The sequence below is a fragment of the Chionomys nivalis genome, chromosome 2 (assembly GCF_950005125.1).
Source record: "Chionomys nivalis chromosome 2, mChiNiv1.1, whole genome shotgun sequence".
Classification (NCBI taxonomy): domain Eukaryota; kingdom Metazoa; phylum Chordata; class Mammalia; order Rodentia; family Cricetidae; genus Chionomys; species Chionomys nivalis.
Genome location: NC_080087.1, coordinates 2,027,692 through 2,050,566, shown reverse-complemented (window position 1 = coordinate 2,050,566; position 22,875 = coordinate 2,027,692). Strand labels below are relative to the sequence as shown.

Here is a 22,875-nt window from a genome sequence, read left to right as displayed (position 1 = left end):
TTCACTACTCATTCATACATTTGTATTTTTTCTACTCTGGCAACTTTAATGTAATTTTTTTGTCCCAACTCCTTTCTTGTTAGTGAATTCAAGGATGATTCATTTAATATTGCTATAGTCTAAACAGACAGTGTAAATTAGATGTATTATAATCTCTGGAATGGTTTTGACTAGCTGCAGAGGGGAAATTTCAGGTGATAATGCTACAAACAACATCATTGTTCTGTAACAGTATGTGCTAATATAGTCCCCCAAGAGGGCAGAAAAATATTTTTTTTCAAGAAACCTGTGGGTTGGCTGCTATTAAAAGTGTTGGGCAGGTGAGACTTATGTAGCTGGTCCTCTAACAGGTGAGAGAGATCGTCCACATTGTGAGTCCAGACATACATTACTACAGATTTGGTAAATATACATATTTTAATATGTTTCAATACACTGTGTGAATATATGTTTACTCCACTATGCTTTGGAAAAGAAACATTAACTTTAAGAGGACAGTATACTTTTAAAGGATTATTGTTATGATAAATATGAAGTACTGTGTTTGGAATGAAGCAAATCTCTAAAGTCAATAAATACCATATAAGAAATGGATATGTGAAAGTTAATCATTATTGTGTGAGAAGAATAGGATACATCTGATATATTAAAATTTAAGATTGTTTCTTGACCTGCTAAAGTATAGAAACATTCCCAAAGGTTTTTTGTAATATTTCTGGATGAGATTAGATTGACCAAGAACTATTCATGTACCCACACACAAAAAAAAACCAGAAGATTATATCTCTAACTAAAATTTGGAGAAAAAGTTTGATATGGAATAATGGACAGCACTTCTGGGAGCAGCAGCTTTGTGATGAGCAAATACAATACTTGAGCAGAGTACTGTATATCATAGCATAGTATGAATATTCTTTACATGCTTCTAAGGTGATATGATAATAGATATACACCTGAAATTTACTGTAAGAAGTTGACTAACATCTTAAATTCAGATAAACTTCAGACAAACCCAAACAATAAGGACACATTTTACATATGCAATGAATAATAATAAGTAATAATAATATAGGTATAATAATAATAATTAATAGTAATAATGTATAGGGGTGTTCCTGAAATCTCACTGAGAAACTGCTTTTATATGAATGTCAGGTATCACCTTTTCAATCCTAAATCCTTCACAATGTACCTGCTATCTGTCTAGTAAAACTTAAAAAAAAATCTCTGCATAGTTATTACTGACTATTGAGGGAACTAGATGCAGAAAGTCTACTTTAAATGTATTGAATTTGTGTGTTTCTGTATCTCTGTCCAGGTATTTCCCAGTGCTCATTTTTGATGATATAGCATGAATCATGGGATTAAGTAACATAGCTTGAAAGGTTTGAGAAGGGTTTATTATGTAACTCTTTAATTTAAGCTCTAAAATGCTAAAGAAATTATGACAGTTAATATTCTCAGACTGTGCTAACTGATGCATAGAAGTATATTTAAGAGTGAGAGTCTCTGAAAGACACAAAGACAGTGCCACTGAATTCAGGACAGGTGATAGGATAGCATCCTGGAAAAGCAGATTCTTCCCAGTACAGTCACTTCAAAGCAGTGTAGATCCACGGAAGGAGCCAACAGACACTAATTTCCACCCTTCTGTCTTTGCTGCCTTTTGTGGTTTGCTGTTATTTCAGATCTTATCCATCACATCCAATACCTACATACACTGGGTTTACTATATTTTAACCAGTGTAGCCATTCTAAAGTTATTTGATCTTATTTGAAAAGTTTAGGTTAAGTACAGTTGTTTCCAGAAATTACGCTGTATTCTCCTGCTGTTTGTCTTGAGGACATTGAGGTACATTTTAATGATTAATAACCTGAAAAATTGAATTTTTTGCTACTTTTGGGCAGAAATGGAGACAGATATTATTTATAGGCATAAAAACCAAAATATAAATAAAATAACAATAATAAATAAAACTCCAAACTAAAACAAAACACCCACAAATACAAAGATTAAACAAATAAATATGCAAACAAACAATAAACTCATAGTATAGTCAAAGGTGAATATTGTTTTTAACATTATCCTTGCATGCTTCAAATGTCAAGTACTGATGTCTCAGTTTGTTATGTTAAAACAGCCATTCTTCCGGAAGACAGCATCTCATACTATTCTAAGATGTACAGCACATGGGCCCTTCCATTCCAAGTCATTTAGGAAACTCATTAAGATATTTTTATAAATCTCAGTTTTGTTGGTTCTGTTTGGGTTTTTGTCTTGAATGAATTTGTTATCTTCTGTACATGATTGATAAAATCATCAATACATTAGATATGTGAATGTCTTCATAATGTGAATGACATTATCAATATTAGATAATTATCACTGCATTCAAATTTTAATAGAGATTATTTCACTTGAAACACCACGAACCTTCTACATTGCAAGAGACACTGAATTTATCTCTGAGAGTATTGCTGAAGATGCATAGATTTCCACAAAAGAAGCTATGTGAAAGGTATGCATAATTATATTTTTCCAATAATGCATAATTTTATGAAAAAGTAAAAAATAAATTCTAAAGAAGTAACTTTAAAAACAAACTACAAGTAGAATGTGGATATGAGAAATATATTTTTTTAAAATACTTCCTCATACCACATAAAAAATTAATTTCTTTATTGACTAGAAATGAATTATATTACATTTACTTTCTTATTCAAAAAACCTTGGAGTTCTTCTATTTAGAGAGATGCAAAACAATTTTTACCCATCAAATGTAATCATACTTGTCTTTATACATGTTTCTTGTTTGAAGCTTTAAATCTATCACGGATGGAAAAATGATTAAGCAAGATTGAACATTATATAAATTAGTCATTAAATGCTTGATGAAGACTCACAATTATATTTATGTTATTCAAATATGAATCTATAATTTTTAGTTTATTTTTCAATATTTACCTGAATGCATAAAGAAAATAACTTCATTATAGAAACTGACAATATATAGATTGATGATAAACAAACCAAAAGCTATATAGTCAATGAAACTATAAATCATTAGTATTTATAGGAGTGAGTTTTTCTTCATAATTTGGTCTTGAAAGACCACCTCATGTCCTCAAGTTTATTTTTCATTTTATACAAAATTTTAAGTAGGAAGGCTTTAGTCATGATTTTGAAATTCAGATATCAACATTTGCTTCCCTGTGGTTTGAGTTCTTGCCAGAGATCAACCATAAATTTTGTTATGCTTTTATCATTAACACCCAAAAGTGAGTAGCTTGATTAGACATTTTTATATTTTTTTAAATATCGGACTAGAACTCTATTCAAAATAAGAAAAATAGATTACAAAAATCATACCCCATCAGAAGTTTTGCCCACGAACAATTAGTTAAATAAAAAAGGAAAGGATACACTACTTCATTTTATATTAATTGAAGTGCAAATTTAATAAGAACCATGCTAAAGTCAGTAAGTTCATATATGGGTAGTATTGTGGAAAAAGTGTTAATTTCATGAGCTTCTGTGACACTAATATAGAACTTGAAACTGAAGACAGAGATCGGGAATAGCAATTTAAAAATCAAGAAGTAGAATATATAACTATAGGAAAGAAATACATTTAACTATGTCATACTACTTGTTAAAATTAGTTTATCTTTTGCAGATGACATATTTTATACACTTTCCTTCTCATTCATGAGCCATGCAGCTGAGTATCAATGTGACCAATTTTCTTCTCCTTGGCATAATACAGGACCCCAGGAGGAAGAACACAGTGTTTGCCATTTTCCTCTTCTTTTATATGGGGATATTAGTGGGTAACTTGCTGATCATAGCCACCATCAAGACAAGTCAGGCACTTGGGAGTCCCATGTACTACTTCCTGTTCTAATTATCCTTGTCTGATACCTGCTTCTCTACAACTATAGACCCTAGAACCATTGTGGATTCACTCACAAAGGAGGCCTGTATCTCTTTCCATGAGTGCTTAATCCAAGTCTTTGTATTATATTTATTTGGCACCCAGGAGGTCTTCATTCTCATCCTCATGGCTGTTGACCACTATGTGGCCATCTGTAAGCCTCTACACTATATGAACATCATGAGACACCAGGTCTGTGGGATGCTGGTGGCCATAGCCTGGATGGGATCCTGAAGGCGAAGGCGTAAGTCACAAACACCAGTTTGGAATTATGATTAATAAAATGGTTATTTATTTAAAAGGGAAAAAACTTACAGACCACCGTCACAGACAACAGCCCTCTGTGCAATTAGGAAGGGAGTCTAGTTGCTGGAAGCAGAGCAGGAAGTGAGAGAGAGCACGAGGAGGGAAGTGGCCGCTTTTTTAAAGGGAGAGAGACCACGCCCTAATGGGCTGGTATCTCAGCGGCTATTGGCTGGAGGAGCAGAAGGACCTCCCGCAACACCTCCCCCTTTTGTTTAAGTAAGAAAGTTCTAAACCTACTATGAAATTATATACAATAAGTACAAATATCCTATTCTAACTAGCTTAAGTCTTATATAATAAATAGCTTGGCTAAGTCATGAGTGGAAAGTAACTATATTTATATAGTCTTCAACCCCATCGAGGATCTGAGAAGGGAAATAATGTTACCTGAGTAATTAGGAAGTGCAATCAAACAACTTCCAAAACATGCAACAAATCACAGAGACAACTAGCTACCTGGGCAATCACCCAAGGTCACGTTTGCAGCACTGTAGCAACCAACTTTGGCTAAGGCCTTACATAACTGACATACCATTTTCAAAGGCAAGAAACTTGTCAAAACTATCTTACCCTGTCTTGGCAGGATATGACAGTCCTGTTTTATCCATTGATGCACGCTCTGTATCTCTGTCAGTGGTTGAGGTATGGGCATTTCTTTGCCCAAAGGCCAGTTCTGCCAAAAAGAAATGCTCCAGGTGGAGTGTCTTTGGTGCTCAACATTCTCTTGGGAATAGAGTGGTGTTGCCAGGAGCAATTGTGTCTCACTACCACAAAACTCTGAGTTAGATTAAAGGCCATTTTCTACAGCTCTTTGAAGAGGTTGAAGATTATCTATCTATACTGAGTACAATCTCTATATATCTAAAGAACCTGATTAGTCTAATTATAAATGACAAACTCAGAATACTATTGATCTATATAATTCTCAATACCTATATAACTTAAAGACTAAGACAATAAACGACTGTGAAACAAATGAGGACAATGACCTCCAAATATAAACAATGTACAAATATACATTGCAGTATGGTAAATATATATCAATATACAAACAGTATATAAGTATCTTAATCAGAGGTAGAAATGTACACTGCAATATGGTAAATATATACAATATATATCAATACAATATATGTCAATACATAAAAAATGTTTTAAACAGAGGTAGAAACATGCATGCATACAATAGTCAATATAATTTCACTTTGTATCAATATATAAGAATCAATACCAATATATTTGTCTCAAAACAATAACTCACAAGTACCAACAAGTAACAATCTATTATCCCATCATCCCATTATCCCTCTTTTTTTTTTAAATGATCCCTGAGCTTATAAAATTCCTCCCCCAACCCTCAACCATATACTAATTATAATCAACCCCTAAATGATGTCCCTAAACCCAATGGCAAACTTTACTGGGAGAGGGGATGTCATCCTCTAGAATTACTTCCAGCTGTCATGGGGGTGATGTTCTTTCTGGGGGATCCTGTGAAAGTAAAATGATGGTTAAATTTCAAGATCAATGTCTTTTAAAATTGCAAATAATCTCTGAGTATTTTGTGCAGGTCTGGCCAGAATGTTGTATAAGATGTGCACTGTTTCAGCTTACCAAGTTGGAACTGTCTTGTTCAGCTGGTACCCAAAACAGGTCTTGTAGTAGCGCTATCAGTATCATGACATCATATCAACCAGGTGGAGTTGTTGTTGTGGGGCCCCATCTTCTTCCTGGAAACTTCAAATGTCACTTCATTGTTCATTGTGAAAAACTTAAACATTAATCATATAGACACATATATATATATATTCAATGGAAGGCATGATAGATATATTTAATGAAAAGTATGATAGATATGAAGAAAAACAAAGATGTTTTCTAAACTCATATTTCTTTCTGTCCCATATCATGGATCTTGACATGAGACAGAAACTCCAGAAACTCTGGGTTTTTCTCTTACCAACAGGCTTGGAATTGGAGAGGGACTGAGCCAGAGTCCAACTTCAAAACCAGCTCTATAAATTTAGAAATATGGTTTAATATATTTTACTTACACAACTTATTCAGTTTTCTTGATAGTTCCTATTGGGCAGGTATTTTTCCATCTGTCAGTATCCAAACATCCAGGGTCCCTTGAATTTTTCAAAGATGAGTGTTTTCCTGTGGAGATAAGAACAGAATCCTGCCCCCATTCTATATGTTTTTCTTACCACCTGTATGAATATCATCATTGTCGATGAGTTGCCATTTCTTCTTTCCAAGAGGTTTCTCCTCTTCAAATCGAACCTTTATTAATTTTGATGGTATCTACAATTTTTCTTCTTCTGTGGAAACAAGAGCAAAACCCCTTCCCCAATGTAGCACATCTCCTGGCTTCCATTGAGAGGTCAGCACATCTTTGAAATAAATCGGTTGATTTAGTTCAGCAGAATTTTCCATTATCCAATGTCTTTCTGCTGCTGTCGTTCCTTTCTCATTAGCATTAAGAAAATTCAAGGTTAATAAAGCATTATGTAATCTATTTCTGGGGGTATTTTCGGTCCCTTTCTGTTTGTTCAGCATGTCCTTTATAGTACGATTTGATCTTTCTATAACTGCCTGACCTGTAGGATTATTTGGTATACCTGTAATATGTTTTATATTATAATAATCAAAAAGCATTTCATTTTCTTAGATACATATGCTGGACCGTTATCTTTCTTTATTTGTGCAGGTATACCCATGATGGCCATAACTTCCAATAAATGTGTGATTACTGAATCAGCCTTAGCTGCAAAACCTTGCAGCTCTTTTAAGAGGTCCTGCCACGAAACACTTAACCGGTGTTGATGAAAAGCTGACTGCATGCTTGTTTGTTTTCAGCTGTAGCAGGAAAAAAGCTTCGCCGTTTAAAAATGCTGACTTTCTGGGCCGTCCTCCCAGGGCAAACTCTGACTCTTTGAGGCAGGAGGTCAGCTAGAGAGAGAGCATTTGAGTGTTGTAGCTTGTTCGCTGGCAAGGACCTTGAAACACTGTAGACTTGTGTCACTGAAGGCGGCTCTGGCCGGAACCTCAGCCACAAGGTTGGGATGGCAGAAAGCTAAGGAATGGGCTGGATTTAGCTGGCAAAGTCACGGCTTTAGTCCTACTGAGATTGCTTGGTAAATTGAAGACTCATGTGGTCAGAAAAACAGAGAGAGATAGTAAAGAGAGCATCAAAAACAAAGAAAACTTCTAAATGATTTACAGTGTGTTAAAAATATATGCAGGCTAAAAGTTAAAGTTCTTAAAAGTAAAAAAAAAAAGGAAGAAAGAGAGTAGTTGGGTGTGGTAGTACAAACCTTTAATCCCAGCACTTGGGAGGCAGAGTAGATTGACCTCTGTGACTTCAAGGTGTGGTAGCACACACCTTTAATCCCAATGCCTGGGAGGCAGAGACAAAAAGATCTCTGAGAGTTCAAGGACAGCCTGGTCTACAGAGTTATTCCAGGTCAAAGATATAGAGAACCTGTCTCAAAAAGCAAAAAGTTAAAAGTAAAAATAAACGAAATAAAGGTTAAAATAAAGCCTTACAAAGATGAAAGATACACAGAAAATCTTGATACTGTATGCTATTATGCTCTCTTTGAATTGTTTGAATGCTGAGGAAAGAGCAACAGCTGCTAAAAGATATTTGTTTATAAATGTTGCTGAACTAATCCAAGATAGATATTTTCAAAATACCTTGACTTTAAAATTTGAATCTAAGGACATGATGCTTTGGAAAGGTGTTTCTTTTGTTTTCACAGAGGATGAGATTCTTTGGATTGTTTCTATTCCAATATGGTATGATAGACCACGCGCTCCTGAACGGTTGCTGTAAACACTTTCAAAAAATTACCTCACTTGTCTGCTGACTGAGATGAATCTAGCACACAGGTTATACCATGAAAGACCTGAATAACAGCGCCCCCATACAGCAGGAAGCAGTTTGGAGAGAAATAACTGTGACCATGTTCCCATATATTGTTTATAAATGTTCTTTTACATTTAAAGGGAGAGAGACCACGCCCCAGTGGGCTGGTATCTCAGCGGCTATTGGCTGGAGGAGCGGAAGGACCTCCCGCAATCCTGTGTGCATTCTTTAGTGCAGATATTTCTGGCTTTGAGTTTACCCTTCTGTGGTCCCAATGAGACTGACCACTATTTCTGTGACTTACAACCACTGTTGAAACTTGCCTGTTCAGACACCTATGTGATCAACCTTCTCTTTTTGGCCAATAGTGGGACACTTTGCACTGTAAGTTTTCTCATGCTCATGGTCTCATATGTAATCATCCTTTATTCCTTGAGAAACCACAGTGCTGAAGGGAGGAAAAAAGCCCTCTTTACTTGTATCTCCCACATCATTGTAGTCATCTTGTTTTTTGTGCCTTACATATTTATATACACATGTCCTGCATCCACTCAGAGAGTGAGTAGGAGTTCCTCAGACATTCAAACATGATATTTCTGATGCTTATCGTCTGTACAACAGTCTAGAGTAAAAGAAATATGGCTTGAAATCTCTTCAACTATCTCCATTTCTTTTACAAAGGATTCTATATTTAAAGGTAAAGAACCCACTTTCAAAAAGGATCCATGAGAGGGCAAAGAATTTAGTGGGAGTTTTTTCCAAATCTAAAAGACAGAGATTGGCTATGTTTAAAAAAGAGTGGGATATTTAGAAATATGACAAGAAGAATGATAAAATATATGGAAAGGAGGCAGGAAAATATAGTCAAGTGTCAAATTTTATTTACATGGGGAGAAAGAAACTTGCTGGGATGACCTGACTCAGGAAAGTGAACGTGAGCAGATATGACAAGGTCTCATTCTGATACACTGCCCATGAATTTGCTTTGTAGCTGTGGTTGACTCTGAAATCCTGATCCTCACCCTGACAACCCCACTTGTGCCCACATACACACCTCTTCAGTGCTAAGGTTTCAGACATCTCCAGTAAACATACTGCTTAAAAAAAGAACATTTAACCACAAGAATGCAACATTCTTATTATTAGGCAATACAGGTTTCCCAAGGAATAACATTTATATTCAATTTTCTATGTAATTGGAACCTATGTATAGAGAGAAATAGTAGTTGAATTAGATTTTAGGAAATACAATGAAGCAATGGTAAAGACACATTTATACTCAACATTTGCCTTAATGAAATAAATCTGAGTTTGTGGATCCCAATGAAAGGAAATTTTATTCTTAGAAATCTATGCCTGAAATGAGAAAGGGTAGAGTGGAATGATATAACTGAATTGAGAGATCATAAGATCAGTCTATCCAGTGTTCTAATAGTTGGAATAAAAGAAAATGATTAATAATGAATGAAAATATTATTTACCAAAACCAATGATTAAAACTAAACTTTTGTTTTACCATATATTTTTACATTCTTTGCCGGTTGTATCACAGTTTCAATGCTATGAAGCTTAGTTCCCCTTGATTTCTGAAATCTGTCAAGAAGACATTACCTTGGATATGATCCTTCACATGTATAGAATCATTTATGCAATATACATACAATGAGAGTTTAATAGGTAAATATAGCTTTTCCCCCTTATTTGTCAAGACAGATTTTCTCTTTACAGCCCTGGTTGTTCTGAAACTTGCTCTGTGGAATAAGGAGGCCTTGAACTAACAGAGATTCTCCTGGCTATTAAGTGCTGGAATTAAACGCATGTGCTACTACCACAGTTTGAATACCTAGAAACTTAAATACCACATTTTTAAAGCCTAAAAACAGTCTTAAGTATTTCATTGGGCTCCAAAACCACAGAGAAACCCTGTCTCGAAAAACCAAAAAAAAAAAAAACAAACAAAAAAAAAACAAACAAACAAACAAAAAAAAAAGTATTTCATTGGATTCTCCCTTAAACAAAATAATTAGGAAGAGCAGACAGCAATGATTTTATGTGATCATTGTTATGACCGAGTAATACAATCGTTTTTATTTGTATTTACAAAAAATTATCTGCACATAAAATATTATAGTATGATCATGATAATTGTACCTAACGTCTGTGTAACACAGTGCTCCAGCATTTGTCTTTTGAATCCAGTGAGGTTGCTATTGTTGTCTCACTAAGCAATGACATTATTCAAACCTGAAGAAATTGAAGTTTGCCTATTTAATGATAACTTTCTGCTATTTTCCAGTCCTCTCCCAGGTGACTTTTCTAGCCCAGAGCTTCCTCATTGCATTCTTTACTTCTGCATTTCTCAAAGTGTAAATCAGAGGGTTCAGCATGGGAGTGATAATGGTGTAAAACACAGCCACCATCTTATCCTCTGAGAAGGTAATATCAGGCCTCATATACATGAAAGTACAGGGACCAAAAAAGATGACGACCACAGCAATGTGGGAACCACAGGTGGAGAGGGCTTTGCGTCTGGCTTCTGCTGACTGCTTTCTCAGAGACACAAGAATTATGGTATATGAGATTAGTAAGATAACAAAACTTCCCAGTGCGATGGTACCGCTGTTGGCTGTCACAACCACACCTACAATGTAGGTGTCTGTGCAGGCAAGTTTCAGTACAGGGTGGACATCACAGAAGTAGTGATCAATCTCATTGGGTCCACAAAAGGGGAGCTGTACCATCAGAGCCACTTGGATAATGGAGTGTAAGAACCCCCCCACCCATGTTCCCAGCAGCATCTTATTGCATCTATCCTGGTCCATAATAGTCATGTAGTGGAGGGGTTTACAGATGGCTACATATCGATCATAGGCCATGACAGTAAGGATGAAGATCTCAGTGCAACCAAAGAAGTGAACCCCAAAGAGTTGTAACATGCACCCCACATAGGAGATAGTTTTTCTCCTCACCAGCAGGTCAACAATCATCTTGGGCGCTGTGACTGAGGAGTAGCAAATGTCCACGAAAGATAGAAAGCTGAGGAAAAAATACATGGGGGACTTGAAAAGATTGCCACTGAAAACTGTGACCATAATGAGGAGGTTTCCCAGCACTATGATCATGTAAAAGAAGGAAAACACCACAAAACATACTTCTTCAATCTCTGGGTTCTGAGAAAGGCCCCAGAAAATAAATTCACTGACATTGTTTACTCCTTCTATGAAATAAGTTCTTGAGGGCATAATCCCAAAAAGACTTTAAATTACCTGAAAGACAAATGAAAAAGATCATCAACATTCATTCTTATTTTATAACAAATGAAAAATTATGATGGCTAGAGGTGGAAGGGGAGCACTTAGGACTTCCATACACTGAAATCAGTTTAAATGCATCTGTTCAGATCAACTTACCTCAGTGATATGTCCCAGTGTTCTTTTTAATTATAATGAGAAGTAAAGGCCTAAGAAATAAGGCTGATTCTCGCAGTCTCACATAATACCTGAAGAATTTGCTTCTATATTTCAAAGAGTATATGTCACCTTCTAAATGTACTTGGATCTTATTTTGTATAAGATATCTATTAAATTTCAAACACAATGCTGTCTGAAATATCAGCAAATGCTTGCAGCATTAATTATACAGGATTAAGAATGTTTGCTCATATTTACCCTGCTTCATACCGTCCTACCTGGGTATCATATCTACTCAGAAATCACAAGTAACAAACCACAATGACTTCTGCAGGCTTCCCTTCCCCTAAAAATTGGATCATCTTGAAGTGACACTATGGTCTCTCATCTGACCTCATGAATTGAACATCAATATGTGGTATTGTAGAAAGAAACTTAATTTAGACACACTTGATTCTAAAATGTTCCCACTGTAAGCCAGATGAATCATTTAACTTCATGAGACTTCCCTCACATCATTTGTCATATAAAGTTTTGTCATTATTGTTTGTCATAAAATGTCACTTCTACAATGAAATTAAATCAGTCCATGAGCATAAAATCGAAACAAAATACTGAAGAGGCAAAGATAAGAGTATATGCATGAATATGATAAAAATTGATGATAATAGAAGAATCTGCTGTAGATGAAGGCAGCTCTGGTGTTTAATCAAGAAGAAAGCAATGTCCCAGGTAATTTCTTCAGCTATAGCTAGGCGAATTCCAGGATTTCTCTGCAGTTTCCTTGATGTGATATTTAAATACATACATGAAGCAAAGAGAAAAATAAAAGTAAAAACAGAAGATGAAGTACTCTGCATTTATCATCAGCTTTTAATCCTATATCCTCCTATTTCCTCTTTCATGTTGCATAACACCATGTCAGTCCACGTGGACAACTATGAATTCAATATTTCTGGAAGAGGTTATCAATCAATACAACTGAAGTGAGTATAAGGAGAAGACAAATTTTAATTTTATTAGTGATATCCTTAGTAGTAAAATCGCAGACATTCTAATGGGAGTCGTTCATAAGGGAAAGCCCATGTGGATAAGTTTGGATTAATAGAGATTTCAGGATCTTTTCCCAAATCAACACATGGATGTAAATGTCTGTGGTGATAAGCTGTCATTTGGGAATGAATCTTTCAAGATCCATTGTGCTTAATTCTTTTAGTCATGGAATTATGTAATTTCAGTTGTCTGTTGCAGAAGGAGCAGGCCAACCATGAGCTTCTGAAAGCCATATGTACTATGTATCTTCAGTTCTTTGTCCTAGATTTGTAGAAAAGTCACTATACATCTGTCTCCTTTTGTGTACGACAAAGAAATGAGGAAAAAATACAAGAGAACAATGGTAGTCTCAGCACATTTGGAATCAAACTCAATCGATGGTTTTATAAACTATTATTCTTTTGGCATCTTACTCATTTAAAAAAAATATTCAACACCAATAATTTCCTGTCCTAGGAGTTTGGAGCAAATGATACTATACTTCTTGATTTGTTTATCTAGAAGAGGTAAACACTTAGAAACAGACTTGATCCTGTTCTTGTCCTGTCTAAAGCACACAGGACTCAGGGAAGCAATCTTTCTCTAAGGCAATGTTAATCTAAAAGCCCCTTTTAAATTTTTTTCAGCACTTGAGACTTGATGTTTTTTCCGGTGCCTAGCATTTCCTTATTTCCCTATCTCTAAACAAGCACACATACAGATATGTCATTATCTTACCATTCTCTTTATAATCTTATACTTCATTTTCCTAAAAAAAACAGGGCTTTTGAATTTTATCATAAAGGCTAAAAAGTTGATACCTCACTCCATTCCACAAACATTGTTTTTTTAGATTGAGAAGAAGGACTAACCTTGTTGATATTTTCCAAATGGACTTGAACTCACATTATATTTTTATTTCCTCCTTAGACAGCACAGAAATACTATGTAATTATAAGTAATTAATACCAGAGAATCCTTGGTCTCCAAAACACAGGGTGGCAAAACTCAATATTCATTGTTCCAGGTCTTCACTTTTACTGAAATCTACCTGGTTGTTGTGCCTTTGATAATAAATGTTCTTTCTTTGACTTCTTATAAAGTCTGGTTAAGGAGTGGAAAGAAAACAGTAATGACCTTTGGGAGAATGTATTCCCAGAGTCTTCCCCCATGGTCAAAATAAAATTGCACATCAAAAATGAACTTTAAATTCTATTGTTTGTTGAATTTCAAATTAAATAGATATTTTATACTTAAAGGCTAATCAATTCTCAAATAATAGACATAATCCAGAAAAAATAGTAAACAGAAGTAATATTTTATTATTTTTATTACTTGACTTAATGTACATTGTTACATATATTAAAATATGTTTATTATATTATCCAATTTATATCATTGTTTTGGTTGGAATTTCCTTACTTTTAACAAAGTAATAGAGACAGATATAAAGAAAATTACTTAGAGAAATAGTCACTCTTAAAGTACTTGGCCAAGCATGGTAGTAAACACCTTTAATCATAGCACTTGGGAGGCAGAGGTATAGGGTTTTCTGATTTAAAGGCAAACTTGGTTTACATAGGGATTTCCAGGACAGCAATAACTACATAGTGAGACCCTGACTCTGATTACAAAAGCAAACAAATGAAAGAAAGAAGGAAGACTGGAGGTGGAATATAAATTTGTAGCTGAGCTGAACTGTAGATAACCATAGACAGTTGAGTATTCAACAGTAGTACCGAAGCTCTATTAAAAAGCAATTGACAAGCCGGGCTGTGGTGGCGCATGCCTTTAATCCCAGTACTTGGGAGGCAGAGGCTGATGGATCTCTGTGAGTTCTAGGCCAGCCTGGTCTACAAGAGCTAGTTCCAGGACAGACTCCAAAGTTGCAGAGAAACCCTGTCTTGCAAAAAATAAAGAAAGCAATTGACAAAAAATTTAAAAAAAGAAAATTAAAAAAGAAATATAAAATAAAATACCCTCTCTTTCATCAGAGTTTTGGGAACCCACAATGTCTCCTTAATTTTCTCTTTGTATGACAAATGTGCATACCATATGTACTAAGTAGGAAAGAGATTTTGTTTCTGGAATAAAAGTGACAATTTTGTGTATCTATTTTAATCTTGTAGCATAATGTTTTGGAATTTTGCCATGCAATTACATTATTGGTGACTTGTTCTGATTTAGTACCAAGAGGAGGTATCCTACTCTACAGTCATTCCCTTGAGGGTATTTTTTATTTGTATTACCAGCTTATGGCTATGATGAACAATACTTCTGTGACAATTCATGTACATGCACTTTTAGTTGTCTTGTGTATGAAGCTAGAACTGTAATAATAAATAAAAAATGGAATTATGCTATTTTCAAGAATGTGGTTAGAGCTCATTATAATTATAATAAGCAAAATGAATCAGATATAGAATGTTACATTTTTATATTTTCTCTCTAATGTAACATATTTATCCATCTATCTGTATGTTAATCTATTTATATATAATTTATCTATTTATTTAATCTATCAATGAATTACTTGGACTAGAAGAGGAATTATGAAAGGGAAGACTATAGAAGTAGCTAAGTAGAGTTATAGATGGAAGGAAATAAAAATATCACACATTGTCATCATATACTGACTATAAATTTATCTGTGCATAGACACAAACATGCATTTGTATATCTGTGTATATGTGAAATACACAAAAAGTGGAGAGACAGCAGAGGGCTTGGAGAAATGATAATGGAGGAATTAATATTGCAGAGGCAAAATAAAATCTACAATTGAATACAGACATAAAGAAAGGATAATGGAAAAATTAAATTGTAGAGGCAAAATAAAATCTACAATTGAATATATACATAGATGTGTACATTTGTGAATGTCATGATGAAAATCATTATTTAATTTTATTTATATTTTTATTTACTTATTTGAGTGATGGTGTAGGGTGAAATCAGACCATAACAGGAGATGGAAGGTCAGTGTCCAACTTGAAGGAGCAGATTCTCTCTGATTACTTGGGTTCTGGACATACAGTTCTTCAGGCTTGAGAGCACATGCCATCACACTAGCCCTAAAGCCCAATATTTTATATATTAGCTAAAAATCTTTCTTATATTAATTAATTAACTTTACATCCTGCTGCATTTCTCCTTTCTCCACTCATCCTAAGCATTTCTTACCCCTCTGTTCCTATCCCTGAAACTGATACTCCTCCCTCCCTTTTCAGGAAAGGGAAAAGCCTCCTGTGGACATCTACTATTGCTAGGAGCCTTAGCTACGGTAGGGTAGAGTAGAGTCCTGGGAGATTCCCTTGCACTCTATGTTTACCTGACCTCAAAATCCCCTCACTTTTCAGTAGTATCTTTCAGTACTCTCCCCTTCTGTGACCCTAACCTGATCACTTATGTTCTCATCCCCACCTGCATGCAGTCAACTCACAAAATCTCTCTTCTACTTCCCCTTCCCAGGGAGATCCAAATATCCCCCGACTTGAATCCTGCTAGTTACATGGTCTCTCATGGTCTCTGGATTGTAGTAAGATTATTGTGTATTGCACAGATAATATCTACTTATGAGTGAATACATACCATGTTTGTCATTTTGGGTCAGGGTTATTTCACTCAGGATTATTCTTTTTTTTTTTTGTACTTATTTGAAAGAAAACCAAACAATTCTTTTCCAGTTAAGATTTTATGGCAGTCAGGCAATGGTGGTGCAAGCCTTTAATCCCAGAACTTGGGAGGTAGAGGCAGGCAAATCTCTGTGAGTTTGAGGCCAGCCTGGTCTACAAAAGCTGGTTCCAGGACAGGCTCCAAAGCTACAGATAAACCCTGTCTCGAAAAACAAACAAAACAAAACAACAACAAACAAAGATTTTATGGCAGTTTCTCAGAAAACTGGGACTCAATCTATCACAAAACCCAGCTATATCATACTTAGTCATATACCCAAAGAATGTTCATCATAATGCAAGAAAACTTGGTCAACTATGTTCATAACACCTTTATTTGTAATAACAAGAACCTGGAAACAACCTAGATGTCCCTCAAATGAGGAATGGATGAAGCAAATGTGATATATTTACACATTAGTGTATTAATCAGCTGTTAAAGACAATGACTTTATGAAATTTGAAGGCAAAAAGTGGGATCTAAGTAAAAGCTTGTGAGAGCCTGTTTCAATGAGTCTAGTGTTAACCGTTGATAATACTGGCATTTATGACATCTTAACCTCAGGGGTTGGTCTGCATGACCCCAAAGTTTTTTGCAATGGGAATTCAAAGTAAGGTATTTTATTGGGCAAATGAAATGTTTAAAAATTTATTTAGAAATTGAGTGCTAAAGCTTGTACAAAATTATTTTCGATATATAAATTATAAAAGATGTACATCTTACAGTTGAAAAAAGACAAAAGACATTTTATTGAGGTTTATGTTGTGGTGCTAATACCCTTAAGCCTCTTAGGATTCAGAAGGACTGTTGTAGCAGGAGAAAACTGGCTAAAGATAACTGAGAGTAAACAAACTAACTCCATAAGTCTTTTTATCATTTCCCATTTATTCTTTCTAAGCTCTCTCTAATGCTCTCATGATGTCCCCCTTCATTTGTTCCTCCTCGATGTTCTTCTTTTAATATTCCTTGCTGTTTTTTTCCATTCCACAAGGTTTCCAGTATATATACTCACACAGACATAGCTCACAGTTCTCTGGTAAATAACAATGATACCACGCATGCATTTCTTAGGGCTAACAGGATGGATAAAGTAGGTGTAAGTTATCCTGAAACTCTCCTGTAGGAGAATTAGTATGAGGATTTAAATCTGTACAGAATTCGAAGAATAAGAAAAATAGAGTTTGTATGTTGACCACACTTATGTGGTTAGTTAGAGTTTGTAACTCTAACTAGCTGAATTAAAGGAAATGGAATCTCTTAGCCCTAGATATAACACCTAATGTGCTAGATCAAAGGGGAAACTATGGTAGTGTAAAATCCAGAGCATGGCATTTCTAGCTTCCCAAGAGGAGACTTTGTTCCTGCTGATGCCTGAGTGTAAAGCATTTCCTTTCTCTGGGGCCTTGTGAGAATTCAAGGCCCTCAGTATACATTCTAAATATCAAGATTATATGGCCAAATGAAAGGTCATTCAATTTAACAGCATATACAAATGTTATGTCCAATAACTAATACACTGCTGACGTATTTTGGGTATGAATTCCACTATGGAAAGAGGGACACCATGGCTTCAGAAGGTTTACAGGATGACAGACACCACTCAAAAGGTAGGTTCCCAAAGCTTTGCAAAATGGATGCAGCCTAGCGATTTTGTCAGCTGTACTCCCTCTGTATAATGCTTGTTGTCAACATTTTACATACCAGTAAATAGTAAGTCCTTCTGATCTTTTGGTAAGAGATTAACAGATGTCTGATTAGAGCCACAAGCCTGTACTCTTAGCACATAAAGGCTAAACAAGATGATTTTGAGAACAGCCTGAGCTATATACATAAAGAATAGATCAAATAAGTCGAAAAATTTATCTTGTTGAAAACCATATTCAGTGTATTCTAAAAGATAAATATTTATTATGTTGTAGGAACCATATTTTATCTTTGCAAGTATTTTACAGATATTTTAACTTCAGAGAAAAATAGATGGTTCAGCAAGTCTCTGCCTCCCTTAAGAGGTGAGATCTTCATTAAGAAAGCTAAAAATCCATTTGTATGGTATTTAATTTATAATGAAGGCTAAAATAATTTCTCATGTTTTTTGAGGTGATAGATTAATATGCTAAAATTGCTTTTATGCTTCTATCTCTACTAATTGTTTGTTTTGGGGCTAGAAAGATGGCTCAGTGGTTAAGATCACTGCCAGCTCTTCCAAAGATTCTAATTTCACTTCCCAAAAATGACATGATGGCTCACAACCATCTGCAATGAAATTTGGTGCCCTATTGAGGAAGAGACTTTGTCAGTCGTTGTTATCAACCTGGACCATAAATCTCAATATGGACACGTTCAACAGAACTACCACATACAGACTACCCATGCATGTTTCAGCATTTTCAGGGCATAAATTTCATTTCATTTTCATTTTCATTTTCAGTTGTATACTTTAACTTTGAAAATATGTCAACATTTCAAACCTTCTTTTCATGATTTTTGGTTAGGATGATATCTTATTACTTAATATTCATGGATGACTTAAAATATGTCAAACAGTGGTTTTAGTTTGCTCTAATATTTGTACAACACACACTTTTCTGCTCATATCATTAAACTCATTGCAATTTGATTTAATATTTCTCATCATTAGCAACTTTACACATTGTATTTTCTCCTTAAACTTTATTTATTTTTATATTATATTTATGTGTATATTAAGTATATACATATGTACCATGTGCATGCATGATCCTTTAGAGTCACAAAAGAACTTCAAATCTTCTGTCACTGGCGTTATAGAGATTGCGAACCATTATGTAGGTTCTGGGATTCGAGAGAACAGTAGGTATGTGCCCTTAGTTACTGAGCTATCTCTCTAATCTCCAAAGATTGCATTTTATCTCTTTTTAAACCAATCCTTTTATTACTCAAAAACAGTTTTACTTCCCACCACGAACATGATATTTCATTGTAATCTTATTTTATACATTTGCTAAAGCTATTCAATGTGATTGTTTTATATTTCCTAAAATTAAAAGATAAGAAATAAAAGGAAATAAAAACTCTTAGTCAAAAGTTAAAAAATAGTAGTCAGGGGTGGTGACAAAATAATGCTTAGAACATAAGAATGAGCTGAAACCCAAGGTCATTAAAGAGTTTTGAAATAAGACATCTTTAAGGATTTGAGAAAAGCAGTTCTAGTTTGTTCTTTACCAAAATACTTTTTTTTTTTTTTTTTTTTGGTTTTTCGAGACAGGGTTTCTCTGTGGTTTTGGAGCCTGGAACTAGCTCTTGTAGACCAGGCTAGTCTCGAACTCACAGAGATCCGCCTGCCTCTGCCTCCCGAGTGCTGGGATTAAAGGCGTGCGACACCACCGCCCGGCCCAAATTACTTTTTTGAGCCATTTCAATGTTTACATTAGAAGCTATGTTTCTTGCCTTCTTTTATATAGTCATATACATTTTAATATTCACTTTTAACACCGACAATGAGTTTTTAAAAATTCTTTAAGTACAGTAGCTACAGTAAAAAAATTTGATATTAGAATAGCAGTTAGATATCCTCATATTTAAAAATACTTGCATGAATTGACTATGCCAAAGCAGAATGAATAAAAAATAAAATGCTAAATATACACAATATTTTAGGAAAATAATAAAATTTTAATCTCTAAATTTATATGAATTAAAATTGAGTAATATATTTGAGTATTTATTTCTCTGCTGAGTATTATAAGCTCTTTTCTGTTTGTAAAACATTACAACAGTACAAACAAAAATACTTGTAGTTAAAAGAATAGAAAGATGTTTAAATTTTATATAAACTGAATTTGTGTTATTTGCTACACTGTGACCAGAATGAAATTGTTTTTCATAGTTTTGTTTCAAACATTGAAGTCCAAACTTCATAAGGTATTTGAGCAGAGGGCATTCCATCCTAATCCCTCAAGATACTTCTTATAACTAAATTCACTCTGTGACAGTAAGAAACTGTGAAAGCAGAAACTACTAGGAGAAGTCACCCAATTAAATTATTTCTAAGCCGGGCGGTGGTGGCGCACGCCTTTAATCCCAGCACTTGGGAGGCAGAGGCAGGCGGATCTCTGTGAGTTCGAGACCAGCCTGGTATACAAGAGCTAGTTCCGGGACAGGCTCCAAAACCACAGAGAAACCCTGTCTCGAAAAGCCAAAAAAAAAAAAAAAAAAAAAAAATTATTTCTACTGTTGATTGTGCTTTACTTTCTTATTCAAAGTCAAGAATATAAAAATCAATCATTAAGTGAAATACAATAAACATGCAAGTTACTTTTAATTGGCCACTATGTTGTTTTTTTTAATTTTCTTTTTGTGGATGTGGACAGCTATGCTAAATATACTAGAATCTTCAATTTGGTGTTGACAGTTAATTTACATTTGAATTTGCTTTTGATTATTCTAGAATGAGAAAGGCTCATGGTTGTTTCTCTAGGAAATCTGCACTCATATTTGATCAGAATGCAATAGTTACATGAACCAAGAGAAACTCATCATAAGCAGATACCATTTTGTGAACTTGATATTATTGGGTCTACTGTATAAATTATGTCAAATGATACAAGAACATTTACTCTTTGAGTCTTGATTGCACTCCTCTCTGCATTTTTGAATTCTGACCTTTTACGATGAAAGTATCACATAAATGCATATTATACCAGGGCATAATTTCAGCAAATGTTTTTTCATATTTCAACACATTTTAGTTTCAACAAGATTTTTTAAAAGCATAATGCTACATGTAAGCATTTTAGACGTAACTTGCATGCAGCATTTCATTTGAGTTACAGAAGTGCAAATTTACTAATATAGAGTTTCAAATAACAACACTGATGTATTAGTTACTGTAATAAAACATCATGACAAAAACAGCCTTCAGAAGTAAGCAATTATTTGGGGCATGTGGTACCAGAGTCCATTATGAAGGAACAGAGGTAATAAGTGGCAGGTGGCTGTCGCAAATGAGATCATATTTTAAACACAAACATGAAGCAGAGAGAACTAACTTGAAATTGCAAGTCCTTTGAAACATAAAAGACTGCTCCAGTGTCATACTTCTTCCTCATGTCCATTTCTCCTAATTCTATGCACGTAGCTACCACTGAAGACCTTATAGGCCACATCTCATTCAAGCTACTGTAACTGAAATGTCAATTCATATTGTAAATATTAATTTCAAGGTAAATACATTTTCAGCCTACAGGATTGATTCTTTTATTATATAATTGTGTCACCTCTTTCTGTAAAATAAACAAATCATAAAGAACTTGAAGTAAATATTGACCTCTTTATTCTATACATTAAAGTTTGTAAGTTTGATCATTTTTTTCTTTTCTTTTGCTTTGCTTTTTTTTTTTTTTGAAACAGGGTTTGTAGATCATCCTTGCCTTGAGCTCACACATTTGCCTGCCTCCCAAATGCTGTGATTAAAGGCATGTGCCACCACCACCTAGGTAAGTTTAAAGTTTTCAATTTTTTCAGACCACCTCTTATATTTTCCACATGGCATTTTTCATTTCTTTATTTCTGAAAGTGTAAATCATAGGATTGAGCAATGGAGTCATGATGGCATCAAATACAGCCACCTTTTTCTCAAAAGAAGATGCAGATGTGCATTGTGCATATATAAATATGCATGGAACAAAGAATGTAATAACAACAGCAATATGGCTTCCACAAGTGGAGAGAGCTTTCCATCAGCCTTCAGAATTGTGATTTCTTAGAGAGAACAAAATGACACCATAGGAGATGAGCAACATAGAAAAGATTATGATGCAGATAGAGCCACTGTTGGCAAATACCAGCAGGGCATAAATGTGTCAATACAGGACAACTCGAGTAATGGGAACAAGTCATACATAAAGTGATCAATGACATTAGACCCACAAAAGGGTAACTGCAACGTGAAGATTATTTGTCTGATAGAATGCAAGAATCCCCCTGCCCATGCCAACCCCACCAGAGTTCCACAGTGCCTCCAGTTCATTATGGAAGAGTAATGTAAGGGCTTACAAATGGCTACATAGTGGTCATAGGCCATCACTATGAGGACAATCACTTCTACTGCAGCAAAGAAGTGTTCAGCAAAGATCTGTGTCATGTAGCCTTCAAAGGAGATGGTTTTGCTGTCATTGAGGGAGTCAGCAATCATCTTTGGTGCAATGACTGAAGTAATGCATGCATCCAAGAAGGACAGAAATGCCAAAAAGAAGTACATAGGTGATCCAAGCAGTGCAGGACTTCAGAGGATGGTTACTCCAATCATTATGTTGCCTCCTATGGTTGCAATATAGGCAAACAAAAATACAACAAATATTATTTTCTGAACTTTTGGGTTCTGTGAAAGTCCCAGGAGAATGGACTCTGTTACAATAGTCTGATTTGGCATGATTCTCAAGAAAGTTTAAGATAAAATTCCTCTTATTTATGCATGTAGATAGTCACTGATGTATGTGTGTGCTTATGTACTTTGTGTGTGACTTTGTGTGTGTGCAGGCAAAAATGCTTTAGTTTTTGTGTAGACGTCAGTGAACAATTAGCAGCAATAACATCACTCTCCACTGTGTAGGTTCTGGGGTTTGAACTCAGGTATTCACTCTTGACAACACATATCTTTAACACT

General features: G+C 34.8%; 1 protein-coding gene and 2 pseudogenes across 1 annotated transcript; 1 reads left to right on the top strand and 2 right to left on the bottom strand.

The window, feature by feature from the left end:
- Nucleotides 1–3,716: 3,716 nt before the first annotated feature.
- Nucleotides 3,717–8,706, top strand: LOC130863443 (olfactory receptor 4C16-like; annotated as a pseudogene).
- A 1,694-nt stretch (nucleotides 8,707–10,400) lies between these two features.
- On the bottom strand, nucleotides 10,401–11,357 carry LOC130869756 (olfactory receptor 4S2). Its single transcript, XM_057762170.1, has one exon. It carries the CDS (start codon nucleotides 11,355–11,357, stop codon nucleotides 10,401–10,403), a length of 957 nt encoding a protein of 318 aa, XP_057618153.1.
- A 10,385-nt stretch (nucleotides 11,358–21,742) lies between these two features.
- LOC130869965 (olfactory receptor 4C15-like) lies at nucleotides 21,743–22,641 on the bottom strand (annotated as a pseudogene).
- Nucleotides 22,642–22,875: the final 234 nt, after the last annotated feature.